Source organism: Gossypium hirsutum, chromosome A11 (assembly GCF_007990345.1).
Source record: "Gossypium hirsutum isolate 1008001.06 chromosome A11, Gossypium_hirsutum_v2.1, whole genome shotgun sequence".
Lineage (NCBI taxonomy): Eukaryota > Viridiplantae > Streptophyta > Magnoliopsida > Malvales > Malvaceae > Gossypium > Gossypium hirsutum.
Window position 1 is genome coordinate 123,207,270 of NC_053434.1, and position 15,389 is coordinate 123,222,658.

Below are 15,389 nucleotides of genomic sequence, written 5' to 3' on the forward strand. Positions count from 1 at the left end.
ATTAATATTTTTTAAAAAAATAACTTTTCAAGAAGTATTAGATAATTTTTACTACTTCAAATATAAAATATTTGTATATCATAAAAATTAAAATTAATTATTAATTCGGATTAATTTCGTGTAATCCTATTTTTTAAACATACATTTTATAAATCGCCCAAATAGGACCAAAGACTATGGAGGTCTGAAACTGCAAGGTATGCACATTTGAAAGCGCGGAAGCCAGGTTGGACCGCGCGAAAGTGAACCGAGCGGACGACTGCGGTTAACTGTGGAATAATGTTACTTTAAAATTTTAAAGACAATAAAAATACTTTCACTTTGTGCGCTTTCAAATGTACATACCTCGCAGTTTCAGTCTTCTGTCTGTACCAACCATAGAATGGGTGGGAGATGTTACATTTTGTCGCATCTAAAACTTTAAAAATAAAGTATAGACTAAATTTTAAATTTCAAAAAAGTAAAGGGATGTTAATGGTAATTTCATTAACCAAAAGTCGTGGCAACGCTTCCCTGGTCTTTTCTCTCGCTCCAACTTTTTAATCGAGTTTGCAGTCGACCGTAAGCCGGTATTTAATTAAGATCTTTCTCTCCAATGGATTTCATCATTTCTTCACCATTAACACAGCAGCAGCTCCTTCTCTTCTCTTCGCTACACCACATCAAAGCAGTGAGTTGCTATTTCAATTCATTTCCTATCACTTTCTGTACATCTATTGCTTTGATTTTTGCTAAATTTATAATTTCATATCCGTTTGAGCAAGATGATTGTCACTTTCTTGCTTGTTTCTGTTTTTGTTCTAAATTAGGAAAAACTTTGATTGTTTTAGATTCAGAAATTTGATTTGAGTTAAAATTTTCAGATCCGTGAAAGATGACGAATTGGTCTAGTCTCAGAGGCCAGAGGGATATCGTTATGATACCCACACCTGGAGCGCCAAATGGTGCTGATGGACAACCATCGGCCGATCATTATCAGGTGAATTCCTCAAGCTCGATGTTGACCGGAGGAAAGAAAAGAAGTCAGAAAGTTAAAGGAAAAGGAAAATGCATCAAGAAGCAGTGCCTGCCCCGGGTAACCGGTGGAGAAGAGAGTGTGGGAGAGCTTACTGTAGAGCATAGTGGGAAAAACTTGACTGACCGAATCAACAGAAAATCAATTCTTTTTTTGTTAAAAATTCCGTTCGATTGTACTGTTAAAAATTGGCGTAATTAACATATAAATGACCGATTTAATAGTAGAAATAAATAAAATTTCTAAAAAAAGCATTAATTTATTCTTTAATCTGATATACATAGATTAATTTACTCGTTTTTTAACAGAAAGGATAGTTTTACCAATGTTTTAGAGAACATCATTGTTAAATAAATGCAATTTTTACCTTTTTTTTTTTAAATACAAGTGCTTGACTACCCATTTCTTTATTGAATAAACATTTTTTTTCTGAAACGTTTGAAATGATTATAAGTTTTATGTAACCAGCATTATACTCATTATCTATACAATTTGCTTTCCATTTTTCCATGTTGAACCCTATTTAGCATTTCCATTCTTACTTTCTCATTTTAATAGTCCTTTACTAACTTTTTACCTAAAGCTTATTATTGGAACCCACCCATTGTTTGAAAAGTCAAAAAGGGTGGGCACCGAAAGTAGAAAGTAAGATTAGTTGGCAAGTTGGGTTAAAAGTTGGCATGGGATAATTGCAATTTTGGTCCCTAATTGTATAGGGACATTGCAAGTTGATCCTTGAACCTCAACTATAAATAGGCCTAACTATTTCTTACTTTCTTCATCCCATAATTGCCATTCTCTACTTAAGGCATTATTCTCTCTCTCTATTTGTAAATTTCACTTGTAATTTTTGGAGTGAAATATATTTGGTAGTGCCCGAGGACGTAGGCAAAATTTGCTGAACCTCGTTAAAATTCTGGTGTTCTTTATTATTTATTTTGCATATTTTGTGAATGTGATTGTAGTAATTTATTGTGCTATTAAATTACGATAGAGGGATATTCTGGCTAGGAAAGACTTGGTATTTAAGTGATCTTCGTGATCTACCTCTCTTTCCTGGGAATTGAACTTAGTGTGATTTTTCAGTACAATATTTTTACTCTTTCACACGCTTCCGCGCAACAATTGGTATTAGAGCCAGATTCGTACTTGGGGAATACGACCATTTATGGTACTATTCACGTATACGGTACTATTCACGTATACGGTACTGTTCATGTATACAGTAGTTGGGATTGAGGAGAAAAATGGCAGCAGCATCGTCATCAGCAAGGACTACTGTGACAAATGTAAAATTTGAAGTAGAGAAATTTGACGGTACTAATAATTTTGGTATGTGGCAATGTGTGATCCTGGATGTCTTATGTCAGCAAGAGCTAGATATAGCCCTTGAAGAAAAACCTAACAAGATGGATGACAAGGAGTGGGCCAAGATCAATAGACAGGTGTGTGGTACAATCCGCCTATGTTTGGCCAAAGAGCAGAAGTACTCTGTCATGAGGGAGACATCAGCGAAGAAGTTATGAGATATACTGGAAGAAAAGTTTCTAACGAAAAGTCTTAAAAATAGGCTTTATATGAAAAAGAAACTTTATCGATTCACGTATGCACTCGGTATGTCGATGAATGACCATGTGAACTCATTCAATAAAATTTTAGCAGACTTGCTAAATATGGATGAGAAATTTGAAGATGAAGACAAGGCATTATTGTTGTTGAATTCCCTTCCTGATGAATATGATCATCTTACCACCACATTGCTTCATGGGAAGGACACGATCACATTTGATGTAGTCTGTAGTGCGTTGTATGGATCTGAGACTCGAAAGAAAGATAAAAGAGATCACAGAGATACAACTGCAGAAGTCTTAACAGTAAGAGGTCGTTCACACAGCAGCAAATCTGGTAGAAGAGGAAAGTCCAAAGGGAGACCCGCCAAAGATGAATGTGCTTTTTGCCGTGAAAATGGGCATTGGAAAAAGAATTGTCCTAAGTTACAAAAGGGCAAGGCTATTTCTAATGCATGTGTAGTGGAGCATGATGAGGAGTCAGACTTTAGCTTGGTTGGCATAGCAATGGCATGTCAAACGGATGAGTGGATTTTGGATTCAGGATGTACTTACCATATGTGTCCTAATAAGGACTGGTTTTCTAGTCTTAAAGAGCTAGAAGGTGGAATTGTTCTTATGGGCAATGATAGTGCTTGTAAGACAATGGGAGTGGGTACAGTCCAATTGAAGAATCACGACGGCTCAATCCAAGTCTTGACAGATGTTCGCTATGTACCTAGCTTGAAGAAAAATCTCATCTCATTAGGGGCCCTAGAATCTAAAGGGCTCACAATCACTTTGAGAGATGGATTACTAAAAGTAGTAGCTGGGCAACTGACGGTGATGAAAGGCACAAGAAGAAATAACTTGTACTTTTTAAATGGAAGTACAATTATTGGATCAACATCAACAGTTTCTACAAAAGATGTAGATTCAGAGGCTACCAGATTTTGGCATATGCGATTGGGACATGCTGGTGAAAAAGCTTTGCAGACATTGGCGAAGCAAGGCTTGTTGAAAGGTGCAAATTCTTGCAAATTGGAATTCTGTGAACATTGTGTTCTAGGCAAGCAGAAGAGGGTAAAATTTGGTCCAGCAATTCACAATACGAAAGGAATTCTGGACTACGTTCACAGTGATATGTGGGGACCTACCAAAGTGGCTTCTTTGGGAGGTATGCACTATTTTGTTACTTTTGTTGATGATTATTCAAGAAAAGTATGGGTGTATCTAATGAAAAGAAAAAGTGAAGTTTTGGATGCATTTCTGAAATGGAAAAAGATGGTGGAGACTCAGACTGGTCGAAAGGTCAAACGACTTCGATCAGATAATGGCACTGAGTACAAAAATGATCCATTTCTACAAGTATGTCAAGATGAGGGCATTGTGCGACACTTCACTGTTCGGGATACACCACAGCAGAATGGGGTGGCAGAACGCATGAATCGAACTATACTGGAGAAAGTTCGATTTATGTTGTCCAATGCTGGATTGGGCAAGGAATTTTGGGCTGAGGCAGTTACATATGCGTGTCATCTAATTAACCGTTTGCCATCAGCTGCAATAAATGGAAAAACTCCTATGGAGATATGGACTGGTAAATCTACTACTGATTATGATTCTTTGCATGTATTTGGTTCCACTGCATATTATCATGTAAAAGAATCTAAGTTAGACCTAAGAGCAAAGAAAGCATTATTCTTGGGTATAACTGATGGAGTAAAATGATACCGTCTCTGGTGTCCTGATACAAGGAAGATTGTTTTCAATAGAGATGTGACTTTTGATGAATCAACCATGTTAAAGTACAAGGATTCACAAAAGGATGACAAAACCAGTAGTACTTTGCAGCAGGTAGAGCTTGAAAAGGTTAACGATGATCCAGTTAATATTGAAGGGACAAATGATGAAGAGGTTCCTACCCAAGAACCTCTACAGCAACAAGATTCAATTGCATATAGGAGGCCAAGAAAAGAGATTCGTAAGCCTACTCGCTTTGATGATATAGTGGCCTATGCACTTCCAATTGCAGATGATGATGTTCCTTCTACTTACACAGAAGCAATAAGTAACCCTGATGGTGTAAAGTGGAAGCAAGCAATGAATGAAGAAATGCAGTCTCTTCATAAAACTAGGACCTGGGAGTTGGTGACACTGCCCAAGGGAAAGAAGGCAATTGGATGCAAATGGGTATATGCAAAGAAGGAAGAATTTCCTGGTAAAAATGAAATTCGATACAAGGCTAGATTGGTAGCAAAGGGTTACGCTCAGAAAGAAGGAATAGACTACAATGAAGTGTTTTCTCCAGTTGTGAAGCATTCGTCTATTCGGATTTTGCTAGCCTTGGTTGCGTAATATGATCTTGAACTAGTTCAGCTTGATGTGAAGACCGCGTTTTTACACGGTGATTTGGAAGAGGAAATCTATATGACTCAGCCAGATGGATTTAAGGTTGCTGGAAAAGAAAATTGGGTTTGCAAACTGACAAAGTCGCTTTATGGATTGAAGCAATCTCCGAGGCAGTGGTACAAGCGATTTGATCAGTTCATGAAAGGGCAAAGGTACACAAGAAGTAAATTTGATCATTGCGTGTATTTTCAGAAGCTACAAGAAGGAACTTTCATATACTTGCTCTTATATGTTGATGATATGCTAATAGCATCTATACTTGAGGCATTATTCTCTCTCTCTATTTGTAAATTTCACTTGTAATTTTTGAAGTGAAATATATTTGGTAGTGCCCGAGGACGTAGGCAAAATTTGCTGAACCTCGTTAAAATTCTGGTGTTCTTTATTATTTATTTTGCATATTTTGTGAATGTGATTGTAGTAATTTATTGTGTTATTAAATTACGATAGAGGGATATTCTGGCTAGGAAAGACTTGGTATTTAAGTGATCTTCGTGATCTACCTCTCTTTCCTGGGAATTGAACTTAGTGTGATTTTTCAGTACAATATTTTTACTCTTTCACACGCTTCCACGCAACACTTATAAATAGGGGTTTGAATGTTTTGTTGGGGGACTTTTAGATATTGTGTCAAATTTAGAACTTTATAATTTTATCGGTAACTTTCTATCTACAATTAGAACAACCACTGTAGCTCTCATTTTTCTCAGTCCATTATCACCACTTGTTTAGAGTTTACCTTAATTTTCCTCTCCACTATTTCTCCAAGATATTTCATTTTGTTAGATTATAACGTTTTCTCACTTTGCTAACAAAACCCTTTACACCTTCCTTGAAGTACCTTTTCTCAACTGACAATATAGCTAATGACAGTTTTAGGAAAATACTTGGTACGGTCCGAAAATCCTTGCAGTAACAATGATGATAAAATCATGAGAATGGTTTTTATCTCCGTAGTAGACACTAACAATACCTAGTAGTCACCTTTTTTTTTCAAAGAAAAAGCTGTAAGAATTGTTTATCTCCAAAAAAAGCAATATCTTGAAATGTGTATTCCTATCACATGTTTCTTAATACTTGTTTATATTTGGTGAAATGTAGGACGACATGGCATATATGGAATCTGTGATCTTGATTTTCCATCAGATGATAGAGATGAAAGCCTCTCCTCTCTTGCCAAAAGTTCTTGGCTCCCACAAGCAAATCAAATCGCAATGTCCAATTCGATCTGATCTTGATGACATTAAGCGAAAGGTCCTTGAAATCGAGCTCGAGTTCAAGGACACTGGTTTGACAGATGAGGCAAAGCGGAGATTGCTCGAATTAGAAGAGGAGTTTAAAAGATTAGATCAAAAATGGATGAAGGTACGGTATTGTTAACAAATTTAATTACCACATTTAGTTTCATGATGTAACATATTATTCTGACTTTTTAACTTGGTTTTTCAGGACATGACAAAAGCTAGGAACCTTGATGCAATCTTCGCTAATAATATGGTATGCACATAAACGTTTCTTATGATTGATATTAACCTAGATTATTATTCTTGAATAAAATGATCATTTCTCATTTATAAATCACATTATAATTATATTTTTCTTTCCTCATTCATTAGACTTGTTTTCTAGATAGTAAAAATGGTAAAAATATCATGAAGGGTATTGTATTAAAAGTCAGATTACTTTTTGTCCCCTCTAAAAAAATATGGACAATTAGTTCTTATATATAATATCAGAGCAAATGGCTCCATCTGTTACAAATTTCTTTAATTTCTATTGTTAAAATCTAGTCCTTATACCTTAGCATGAGGTATATGTACGTAACGCGTTACATGTAACTGTTTTATTATTCCATTATCCACATCAGTTTTTAACTATAGAAATGGACGATAGTTATAACAGAAAAGCTTAGTTTGCGTATTTTTTTATTAAATGGGTAAAATACAATCTGACTTATAACATAAGAGTCTCTATAATATTTTTACTTAGAAAAAAGTCATTTTCAACTATTTTTCTTGGATTTGAGTGTGACTAGAGAATACCATATATTGCGTGCCCGTCACATATAATAATTTTTTTTATGTATTTAGAGGAATCCTTGGTGATCATATGTGATCCCTACATTTGAATATGTGTTTCTACCTTTAATCTTTTAAAAATCAATTTACAATTGCAATATCTTTCCTCATGCACCCGACCACTTTAAGCTATTTTAGTGAGATTTTTCTAAATTTTTTTCATGTATTTAGGTGAACCTTTGACGGTCATATGCATGCCCATATCTGAATATATGTGGAACATGGACATTACAAGCAAAATGATAATAACACATGTAGTTGAATCTTTCTAAGCATATGATATATTTGGAATGAAAAAAAATGTATATCTTTATTAATTTGTTCACCATCCATTTCTCTGGTACCTCTGTTTTTTTTTCCCAATATATCATATTTGAATGTCTCAATTAATTCTTAAACTTGACCCTGTTTAAATCTCTTCTTGATCATTAAGTTATATTTCTTTTAAATTTCAGAATTTCAGCGTGGAGACCCTAAAGAAAGAGGTACGATATATCTAAATCTATATATAGGTTGGATTATTTATCTAAGTCCAAAAACTCATTTCAAATATGGGACGTTTTGGGCAAAAATATTACATCGAAAAATGAATTTAAGTAAAAAATTTAGGCCCATTTTAAAAATGGATCGAGTTCAGACTTGAACATTTAAGGCTTAAGTTTGTTTTTTAAAATTTATAATATTTTATATTATATATTATAGAATTTATAATGTAAATATTAAAAAAAAGTTAAAATAACTATTAAAATGAGCTTGGATTAGCTATTTACAAATACGGACAGCCTTATGTAAACTTTTAGGTTCATATTTCGAATTGGACTAGGTTTAAACAAGCATAGCGCATATTAATAACATGTTTAAATTCAATTCAGCCCATAAACGCCTCTATATATTCCTATTTGGGAACTCAATTTTCAGAACCTGAATTTTGGTTTGCAAGCTTTACGACATAAATGTAATATTTATGATTATTTTTCAAATAATAAATTTATACTTGTAGTAAATGAAATACAAATTTAAATCTTTAAAATTCATGTTTCAATAAAGTAACTTTACATTGAAATATTAATTTATTGTCTATATATGTTGTTGTTGTAGCTTTCTTCAGCATGTCCATGGATTGATATGAAGAAATTATTGTAAATAATGATCTTTATGCTGTTGATTAAGATCATGGAAGTTTGGCAGCTTGTGAAGATAAACTTATCATTGTTATCACTCATCTTTTGTTACCTTTTAGAACACACTCAACTTTGAAGGATTGTTTGATATATTTTTAATTTTCTCTATGAAACTCTTTGGTTTTAACTTTGTGGAATTAAAATTTAATAAAAAAGTGGTACTTCAAAACAAAAAAAAAAAAAATCTTAAAGAATTTATGAGTAAGAGCAAGCTCGTAGTTAGGTCACCTTTGAAATGTTTTTATTTAGATCTTTTATATAATTTTTAAAATTTTAAATTAATAAAAATAAAATTATATTTTAATTATTTTTAAAAATAATAAAAAAATTAATTTATTTCTTTAAAAATATAAGAATACTTTAACAAATAAACTTTCTCTTGTCGTCAATTTTTAATTTGAAATTTATTTTTATGTGGATAATGTCATGCCCTGGACCATGGTTTGACAGACGTCACACATGTAAGAATGCTATCGATTCGATTTTGGATTCGGTTTTTTTTTTTTCTTCGAAAACTGGTATGCATTAATAAAGGGATTGGCTGAAGAAAATATCTGACAACACAAACACCCCGAAGAAAATGAAAAGACAACAGAAGTAGATACTGCAAAAACAAAACAGGAAAATGAAAGAACACCGAAAATCAAAAACCAAAAACCAAAAAACACAAGCAATCCCCAAAAGAACAACCAACAAAAAATACCAGTCAAAACCTTTCCGTTTATCATCAGAAAACCATCGCAGCCAAAACGGTAAAGGAAACAGCTTTGAAAAACCAACATTGGAGATTCAAAGAACCTTCTCCAAACTTCAAAGCCCAACGGAAACACCTCATCGCTGAAGTAACCAATCAGACCATTCCTCTGCCACCAATTTTCCAACAGAAGCTGATGCCTCTTCAACCAAAAAACATAGTGTAACAAAATGAGTTTGATTTTATGATTTTTGAATATTATTTTACAAAATTTTAAAATATTTTTAAAAAACAAATAACTTTTCAAGAAGTATTAGATAATTTTTACTACTTTAAATATAAAATATTTTTATATCATAAAAATTAAAATTAATTATTAAACAAAAAATGTAATTCGGATTAATTTCGTGTAATCCTATTTTTTAAACATACATTTTATAAATATCCCAAATAGGACCAAAGACTATGGAGGACTGAAACTGCAAGGTATGTACATTTGAAAGCGCGGAGGCCAGGTTGGACCGCGCGAAAGTGAGCCGAGCGGACGACGGCGGTTAAGTGTGGAATAATGTTACTTTAAAATTTTAAAGACAATAAAAATACTTTCACTTTGTGGCTTTCAAATGTACATACATTGCAGTTTCAGTCCTCCATAGTCTTTGGTCTATACGATTTAGGCTTTGATTTCAGTTTTATTTATTCAATTCAATCCCTATTATTATTATTTATTTTAGTTATTTTTATTAATTATTTATTTACTTTTATTTAAAAACTTTTATTTGCATTCTTGACATCACAATGTTTGACCCAGATCACTTTATTATTTTGAACCATTTTTAACCTTTCAAAGTTCGTTTTGGTCTCGAACACCTCTGAACATTCAGAAATTAATTTTTAAATGATTTCAATTTGATCTTAAATTCCTAAAATTGAATCTATCTACTTCCTAAGATTTTATATATATATATAAAAAACAATATTGTAAAACTTAGTCTAATTTATTACTGAATGGTCCTATACTGTTTTGAGCTTTTTTAATGTCTCGAGACCCGTTACAAGTTATGAACACCTTCAACCCACCTCAAACCATTTTAAAATGATTTTATATTATTTTAAAATCATCCAAAAATTCAAATTTGATTTAACGATTTAACAAAAATATTTTTAAATTACAACTCTTCAATGATTTTGAGGATTTTGACTCGTATAGGTTCTGGTAGCATCTTCTGTCTGTACCAACGGTAGAATGGGTGGGAGGTGTTACATTGTGGCATCTCAAAGTTTAAAAATAAAGTACAGACTAAATTTTAAATTTCAAAAAATAAAAGGATGTTAAAAGTAATTTATTAACCAAAAGTCAAATGCGGTCATGCTTCCCTGGTCTTCACTCTCGCTCCAACTTTCTAATCGAGTTCTTAAGCCTGTATTTAGTTAAGATCTTTCTCTCCAATGGATTTCGTCATTTCTTCACCATCAACACAGCAGCAGCAGCTCCTTCTCTTCTCTTCTCTACACCACATCAAAGCAGTGAGTTGCTATTTCAATTCATTTCCTCTCACTTTCTGTACATCTATTGCTTTGATTTTTGCTAAATTTATAATTTCATATCCGTTTGAGCAAATTTTGTTAGTTTATGATTGTCACTTGCTTGCTTGTTTCTATTTTTGTTCTAAATTAGGAAAAACTTTGATTGTTTTAGATTCAGAAATTTGATTTGAGTTAAAATTTTCAGATCCGTGAAAGATGACGAATTGGTCTAGTCTCAGAGGCCATAGGGATATCGTTACGACACCCACACCTGGAGCGCCAAATGGTGCTGATGGACAACCATCGGCCTATCATTATCAGGTGAATTCCTCAAGCTTGATGTTGACCGGAGAGAAGAAAAGAAATCAGAAAGCTAAAGGAAAAGGAAAATGCATCAAGAAACAGTGCCTGCCCCGGGTAACCGGTGGAGAAGAGAGTGTGGGAGAGCTTACTGTAGAGCATAGTGGGAAAAACTTAACTGACCAAATCAACAGAAGGGCCTGTAAAGTAAATTCTCTTAACTGAACTTAGCCATTCACATCAACTGAAGCAAAAACCATGAGAGAGATTTTTCTCTCTCTTACTTTTGACACTTGCTTTGTGTATATTTAATGACATAAAGGTGAAGGAAAAACATTGGGATCGGCTAAGTAACTGTCCAGAAGTTATGTCCATCATCAAGCAAATTGAAGAGAAATGGCCACTGCTATCTGATCTCCAAAAAATTAAGGACAAAAGGAGTGAAATCCTAACCGAGTTCAAGGCAGGCCGTTTAAAAGAGGATGGGGCGATTCAGGAATTGCTCGAACTAAAAGAGAGGCTCAATCATGTAGATGTACAACTACAGGTGTGCTAATGTTTACAAATCGAATTACTGAGTTTGGTTTCATGATCTAATTGTCCAATTTAACTTTGGTTTTTCAGGAGTTGCACAAAGCAAACAACCTTGAGGTAAGCACAGTAACAATATAATTACTGAGTTCGATATCCTCTTGATCTAACGATTTAACTTGGTTTTTCAGGAGTTGAACAAAGTAAAGAACCTTGAGGCAATCTACCTTAATAATGAGGTATGCACATTTCTTATCATTGATATTAACTAATATAGTAGGGCATAGTACCAATAAAGTCCCATGTCCTTATCCACTAAACTTGTTTTTAGACATAGCTAAAAGTATTTTTTTTCAGCTATTTGTTTGGTTTCGGGTTTATGCATTGAATACGTATTCATGTATTTGAAAATATACACTTCTTTTCTAAATTTAATAAGAAGTCATTTTTAATTATATTAGTTGAATTCGAGTATAAATGTTTTTATATAAGTTCACGTCTAATCTTGACATGTTTACTTTTTTTTTTAATAATATATTTTAAAAAATCTCGAAAATTATATTCTAAACCCATATTCATAAATGTGTCAAACACCAACATCAAGCCACATAGCTTGAAAATACTGTATATGTTGAATCATATTTCTTGATCAATTTGTTGTCTACCCATATCTTCCTTTTTCAGGTCTCAATATCTAAAGTTATCCTTAGACTTGACCTTATTTGCATCTTTAATAATTTGTTTTTATTTCTCCTAAATTTCAGGATTATGACCTGACGACTCTTCAAAGAGAGGTATGGCATATATACATATAAATGAAATTGGTAGGTGATGATCGGTAGATTTGAAAACTTGAATTTCGAAAATAGCATTAGACATAAATATTATTTATCAAATGATTTAATACATAATATTTAAGTTTAATATTTTTTCTCTAATATAGTACTTGTGTTATTTTTTTGATGCATCTGATATCATATTTGACAAAAAATTATATGTTTTGATACCAAAGGTAATGGTGTTAAGTTTTTAGTGCTTAATTCGGATTTTAGAAATGATTTGATAAAATTTTATAATTAGCAATTAAATTTCATCAATTAACCATAAAATCCGAATTAAAGATTAAAAAGTTAACATCATTACTTTCAAATACCAAAATATATAAATTTTGTCAAATACAAGTACCAATTTAGACTAAAAAATAACACAAATTCCATATTGAAAAAATAGTGTCAAATTCAAGTATCAAATTATGTACCTTTTCAAAATCCATAATATGAATTGTTTTAAAATTTCATGTTTTTATTTTTTTTTAAGTACAAAATCACACATTGAATCCCACTTGATTTCTACATAATCATATACACAACGATATTATAAAAATTTATGTAGTAAAAGAAATCTGAAACTACAAAATCCATATTCCCAAAAAGGTAACACTAGTATTATCATATTTTTTAAATTATGATAGTAAAAGTATCATAGAGGTCTTTATACTTATATCAAAGAGCAAATTGGCTATTTTATTAAAAATTTCATCCATTTCTATTTTTAAAAACTAGCTTCTATATGCCTGTATGAGGTACACGTGGCACGTTACGTGTCACTGTATGTTGATTTCGTTAGCCATGTCAATTTTTAACCGTACAAATAGATAGAATTTTTAACAGAAATGACTTATTTGCTCTTTGATTTAACACATAATGATTAATTTGCTCTTTTTTTAATAGAAAGAGGAAAAATACAATCTCACTCCTAGTATAGGGGTACTTTTACTAAATTATGACATGTTTTTTCGTGTTTCTTATTTCAGTATTATTTTGTATGTCCAAGGATGAAAGAAGTTGCTGCAACGGATAATCATGGAAGTTTGCTAATTTGTGAAGAATTATGGTCTAAAATGAATGAGTTGGAAAACGAAATTTATGCCAACCACGACAACAAAGTGAATGTTCAAGACTTCACTGGCTTACAACAAGCATTGAACAAAAATTTCAACCCTTGCACCGATACACGGGTGAAGGCTGCTCAAGCCGAACCCCACGATAATAAAGGTGAAGATGTTGAAGGAGGAAATTCGGTTCCACCTCCCGCGCAAGCTCCACCACAAGATCCAATTTTTTCTGCCGAAACTTTAGCTATACTCAACGTACTTGGCTCTTTGAGAGATGATATTAGTGGCATCCGTGATGAAGTTCGAGGCTTAGATGCTAGGATGTCTACATTGGAGAAACATATCGCTTATCTTATGCTTCAATTCTCTCCACCACAGCCTCCTCAATATAGCTAGGACTCATTTTGCATTCATGGATTTTCATGTTTTATTTGGATGTTTTACATTGTTTTCCTATCTCTATGTTTGTTGCACTTTAATGATTACTTAGTATGCTTAGGTGCTGGGATGTCTACATTGGAGGAACATATCGTTAATCTTATGTTTCAATTCCCTCCACCACAGCCTCCTCAAGATAGCTAGGACTCATTTTGCATTCATGGATTTTCATGGTTTTTTTGGATATTTTCCATTGTTTTCCTATCTCTATGTTTGTTGCACTTTAATGATTACTTAATATTTTGAGATCCTTAAATGTTTATTTTCTTATTTCAAATGTTAGTTCATTGCTTTATATTATTGGACTAACCATTTTCTTTCTCTTTAAGCTTTACTTTGATTTGTTTTGATTTAATAAAAAGGGGAGAAAAAGTAAATTTGTTGGTAATTAATCTCTACAATTTTGTGGCCAATTTTTAAAAATAAAATCGAGCCTTTAATTGAAATTAATTTTTAAAAAGGTGAATATTTTATTAAAAAACAAAATTTATCAAAATATTTTGTTATATAAAAAGGGGAGGTTATTAAGTTTTAATTTGATAAAGATTTTATATAACAAATATAATGTTTTTTGAAATAAAATTTGATAAATTTTATTTGTAAGAGATAAAATAAAATCTAATATTTCAAATAGTGCTTCGAGTTCCGAGGTTTGAAGCCACATAACTAACTTAAGGAAATGATGCAATAATCAATTTAATTGAAATTAATATTTTTTCTAATAAAACAGGAGCAAGGTTTTTATTAATTCAAAGTAAGAACTTATACGAACCCCATGTGATGACTTGATGGTCAAGGGTGTTCACTACTCTAAGTATGGTTTAAATTTGAGTCACGCTAATCACATTGGTTACTCGAATTTTATTATATTATTGAAATTCACAAAAAAAAAAAGTAAAAACGTATACAACAAATTAACCAAAAAAAAATACTCAAGCCCAAAGCAAAACAAATCAACCCAAGCCTAAAATAAAAACCACAAAGAAATGAAAGGAAACTAAAAAGAAACAGACTTAATAATAACTAACAGTAATCGCCCACTCCCTTGGGAATCGAATAGACCGTCAGACCTACAACAACTTTTCCTAGACAGTTCCCATTTCCCCTTATCACAAAACTCTTCCTCTACCTTCTTCTCCAGATCTGCTAGATTCACTATGTTTATCTTTAGATTAAAATAAGTATAAAATATATAAAAAAATATATTAATAATTTTCATTTTTTCTTAACAGTTCAAAAAATTTATCATATATTTTTATTAATATAAAAAATAATAGTTCAAAAAATACATTGTTAATATAAAAAATATCTTATATATAATATATATTATTTATTTCGATTAATTCGATTAATTACTCTATTTCTAACCGAATTAATCGATAAATAAAATTTCAAAAAATTATTAACCTATCTCTGACCGAATTAAATTTAATTTTAACTAAATTATAAACACTACATTTACAAACAAACAAGAGTGGGATCAGATACAGGATCTACCTTCATTCTCCATTGCTTTTCCCCCTACAATCTCTTAATCTTCTTACAATATTCACATGTTCGGCAACTTTCCTACATCTTCTGTTCTAATTTGTCTTCCCAATTCTCGATTATCATAAATTAGAAAGCTTGTTATCTTCTTCTTTTTGCTTCTTTGTATTCTAACGGTCAAGTTCATTTTATAGATATAAAAATAAAAAACTATTTAATTAATATAATTATTTACAGTATCGTTTTGTGTTTAATAATTATCTTGAACTTTAATTAAATTAAAA

The 15,389-nt window shown here is 32.0% G+C and overlaps 1 protein-coding gene across 2 annotated transcripts; it reads left to right on the forward strand.

Annotated features, from left to right (window-relative positions):
• Window positions 1–483: 483 nt before the first annotated feature.
• Window positions 484–13,873, forward strand: LOC107936787 (uncharacterized). 2 transcript variants are annotated; one of them, XM_041080297.1, is made up of 7 exons: window positions 484–670; window positions 10,660–10,961; window positions 11,077–11,301; window positions 11,379–11,405; window positions 11,477–11,524; window positions 12,050–12,079; window positions 13,099–13,873. In XM_041080297.1, exons 2-7 carry the CDS (start codon window positions 10,671–10,673, stop codon window positions 13,573–13,575), a joined length of 1,098 nt encoding a protein of 365 aa, XP_040936231.1. In that variant the 5' UTR covers window positions 484–670; window positions 10,660–10,670; the 3' UTR covers window positions 13,576–13,873. The 2 variants fall into 2 exon arrangements, with proteins under 2 accessions (XP_040936231.1, XP_016725043.2); XM_016869554.2 differs by lacking the exon at window positions 484–670 and adding an exon at window positions 10,156–10,454.
• The last annotated feature ends 1,516 nt before the right edge of the window (window positions 13,874–15,389 follow it).

Coding starts and splice junctions, on each gene's coding strand:
- LOC107936787 (XM_041080297.1), top strand. CDS start 10,671: ATGACGAATTGGTCTAGTCTCAGAGGCCATAGGGATATCGTTACGACA. Junction 11,525..12,049: donor CAATCTACCTTAATAATGAG/GTATGCACATTT, acceptor CCTAAATTTCAG/GATTATGACCTGACGACTCT. Junction 12,080..13,098: donor TGACGACTCTTCAAAGAGAG/GTATGGCATATA, acceptor TTCTTATTTCAG/TATTATTTTGTATGTCCAAG.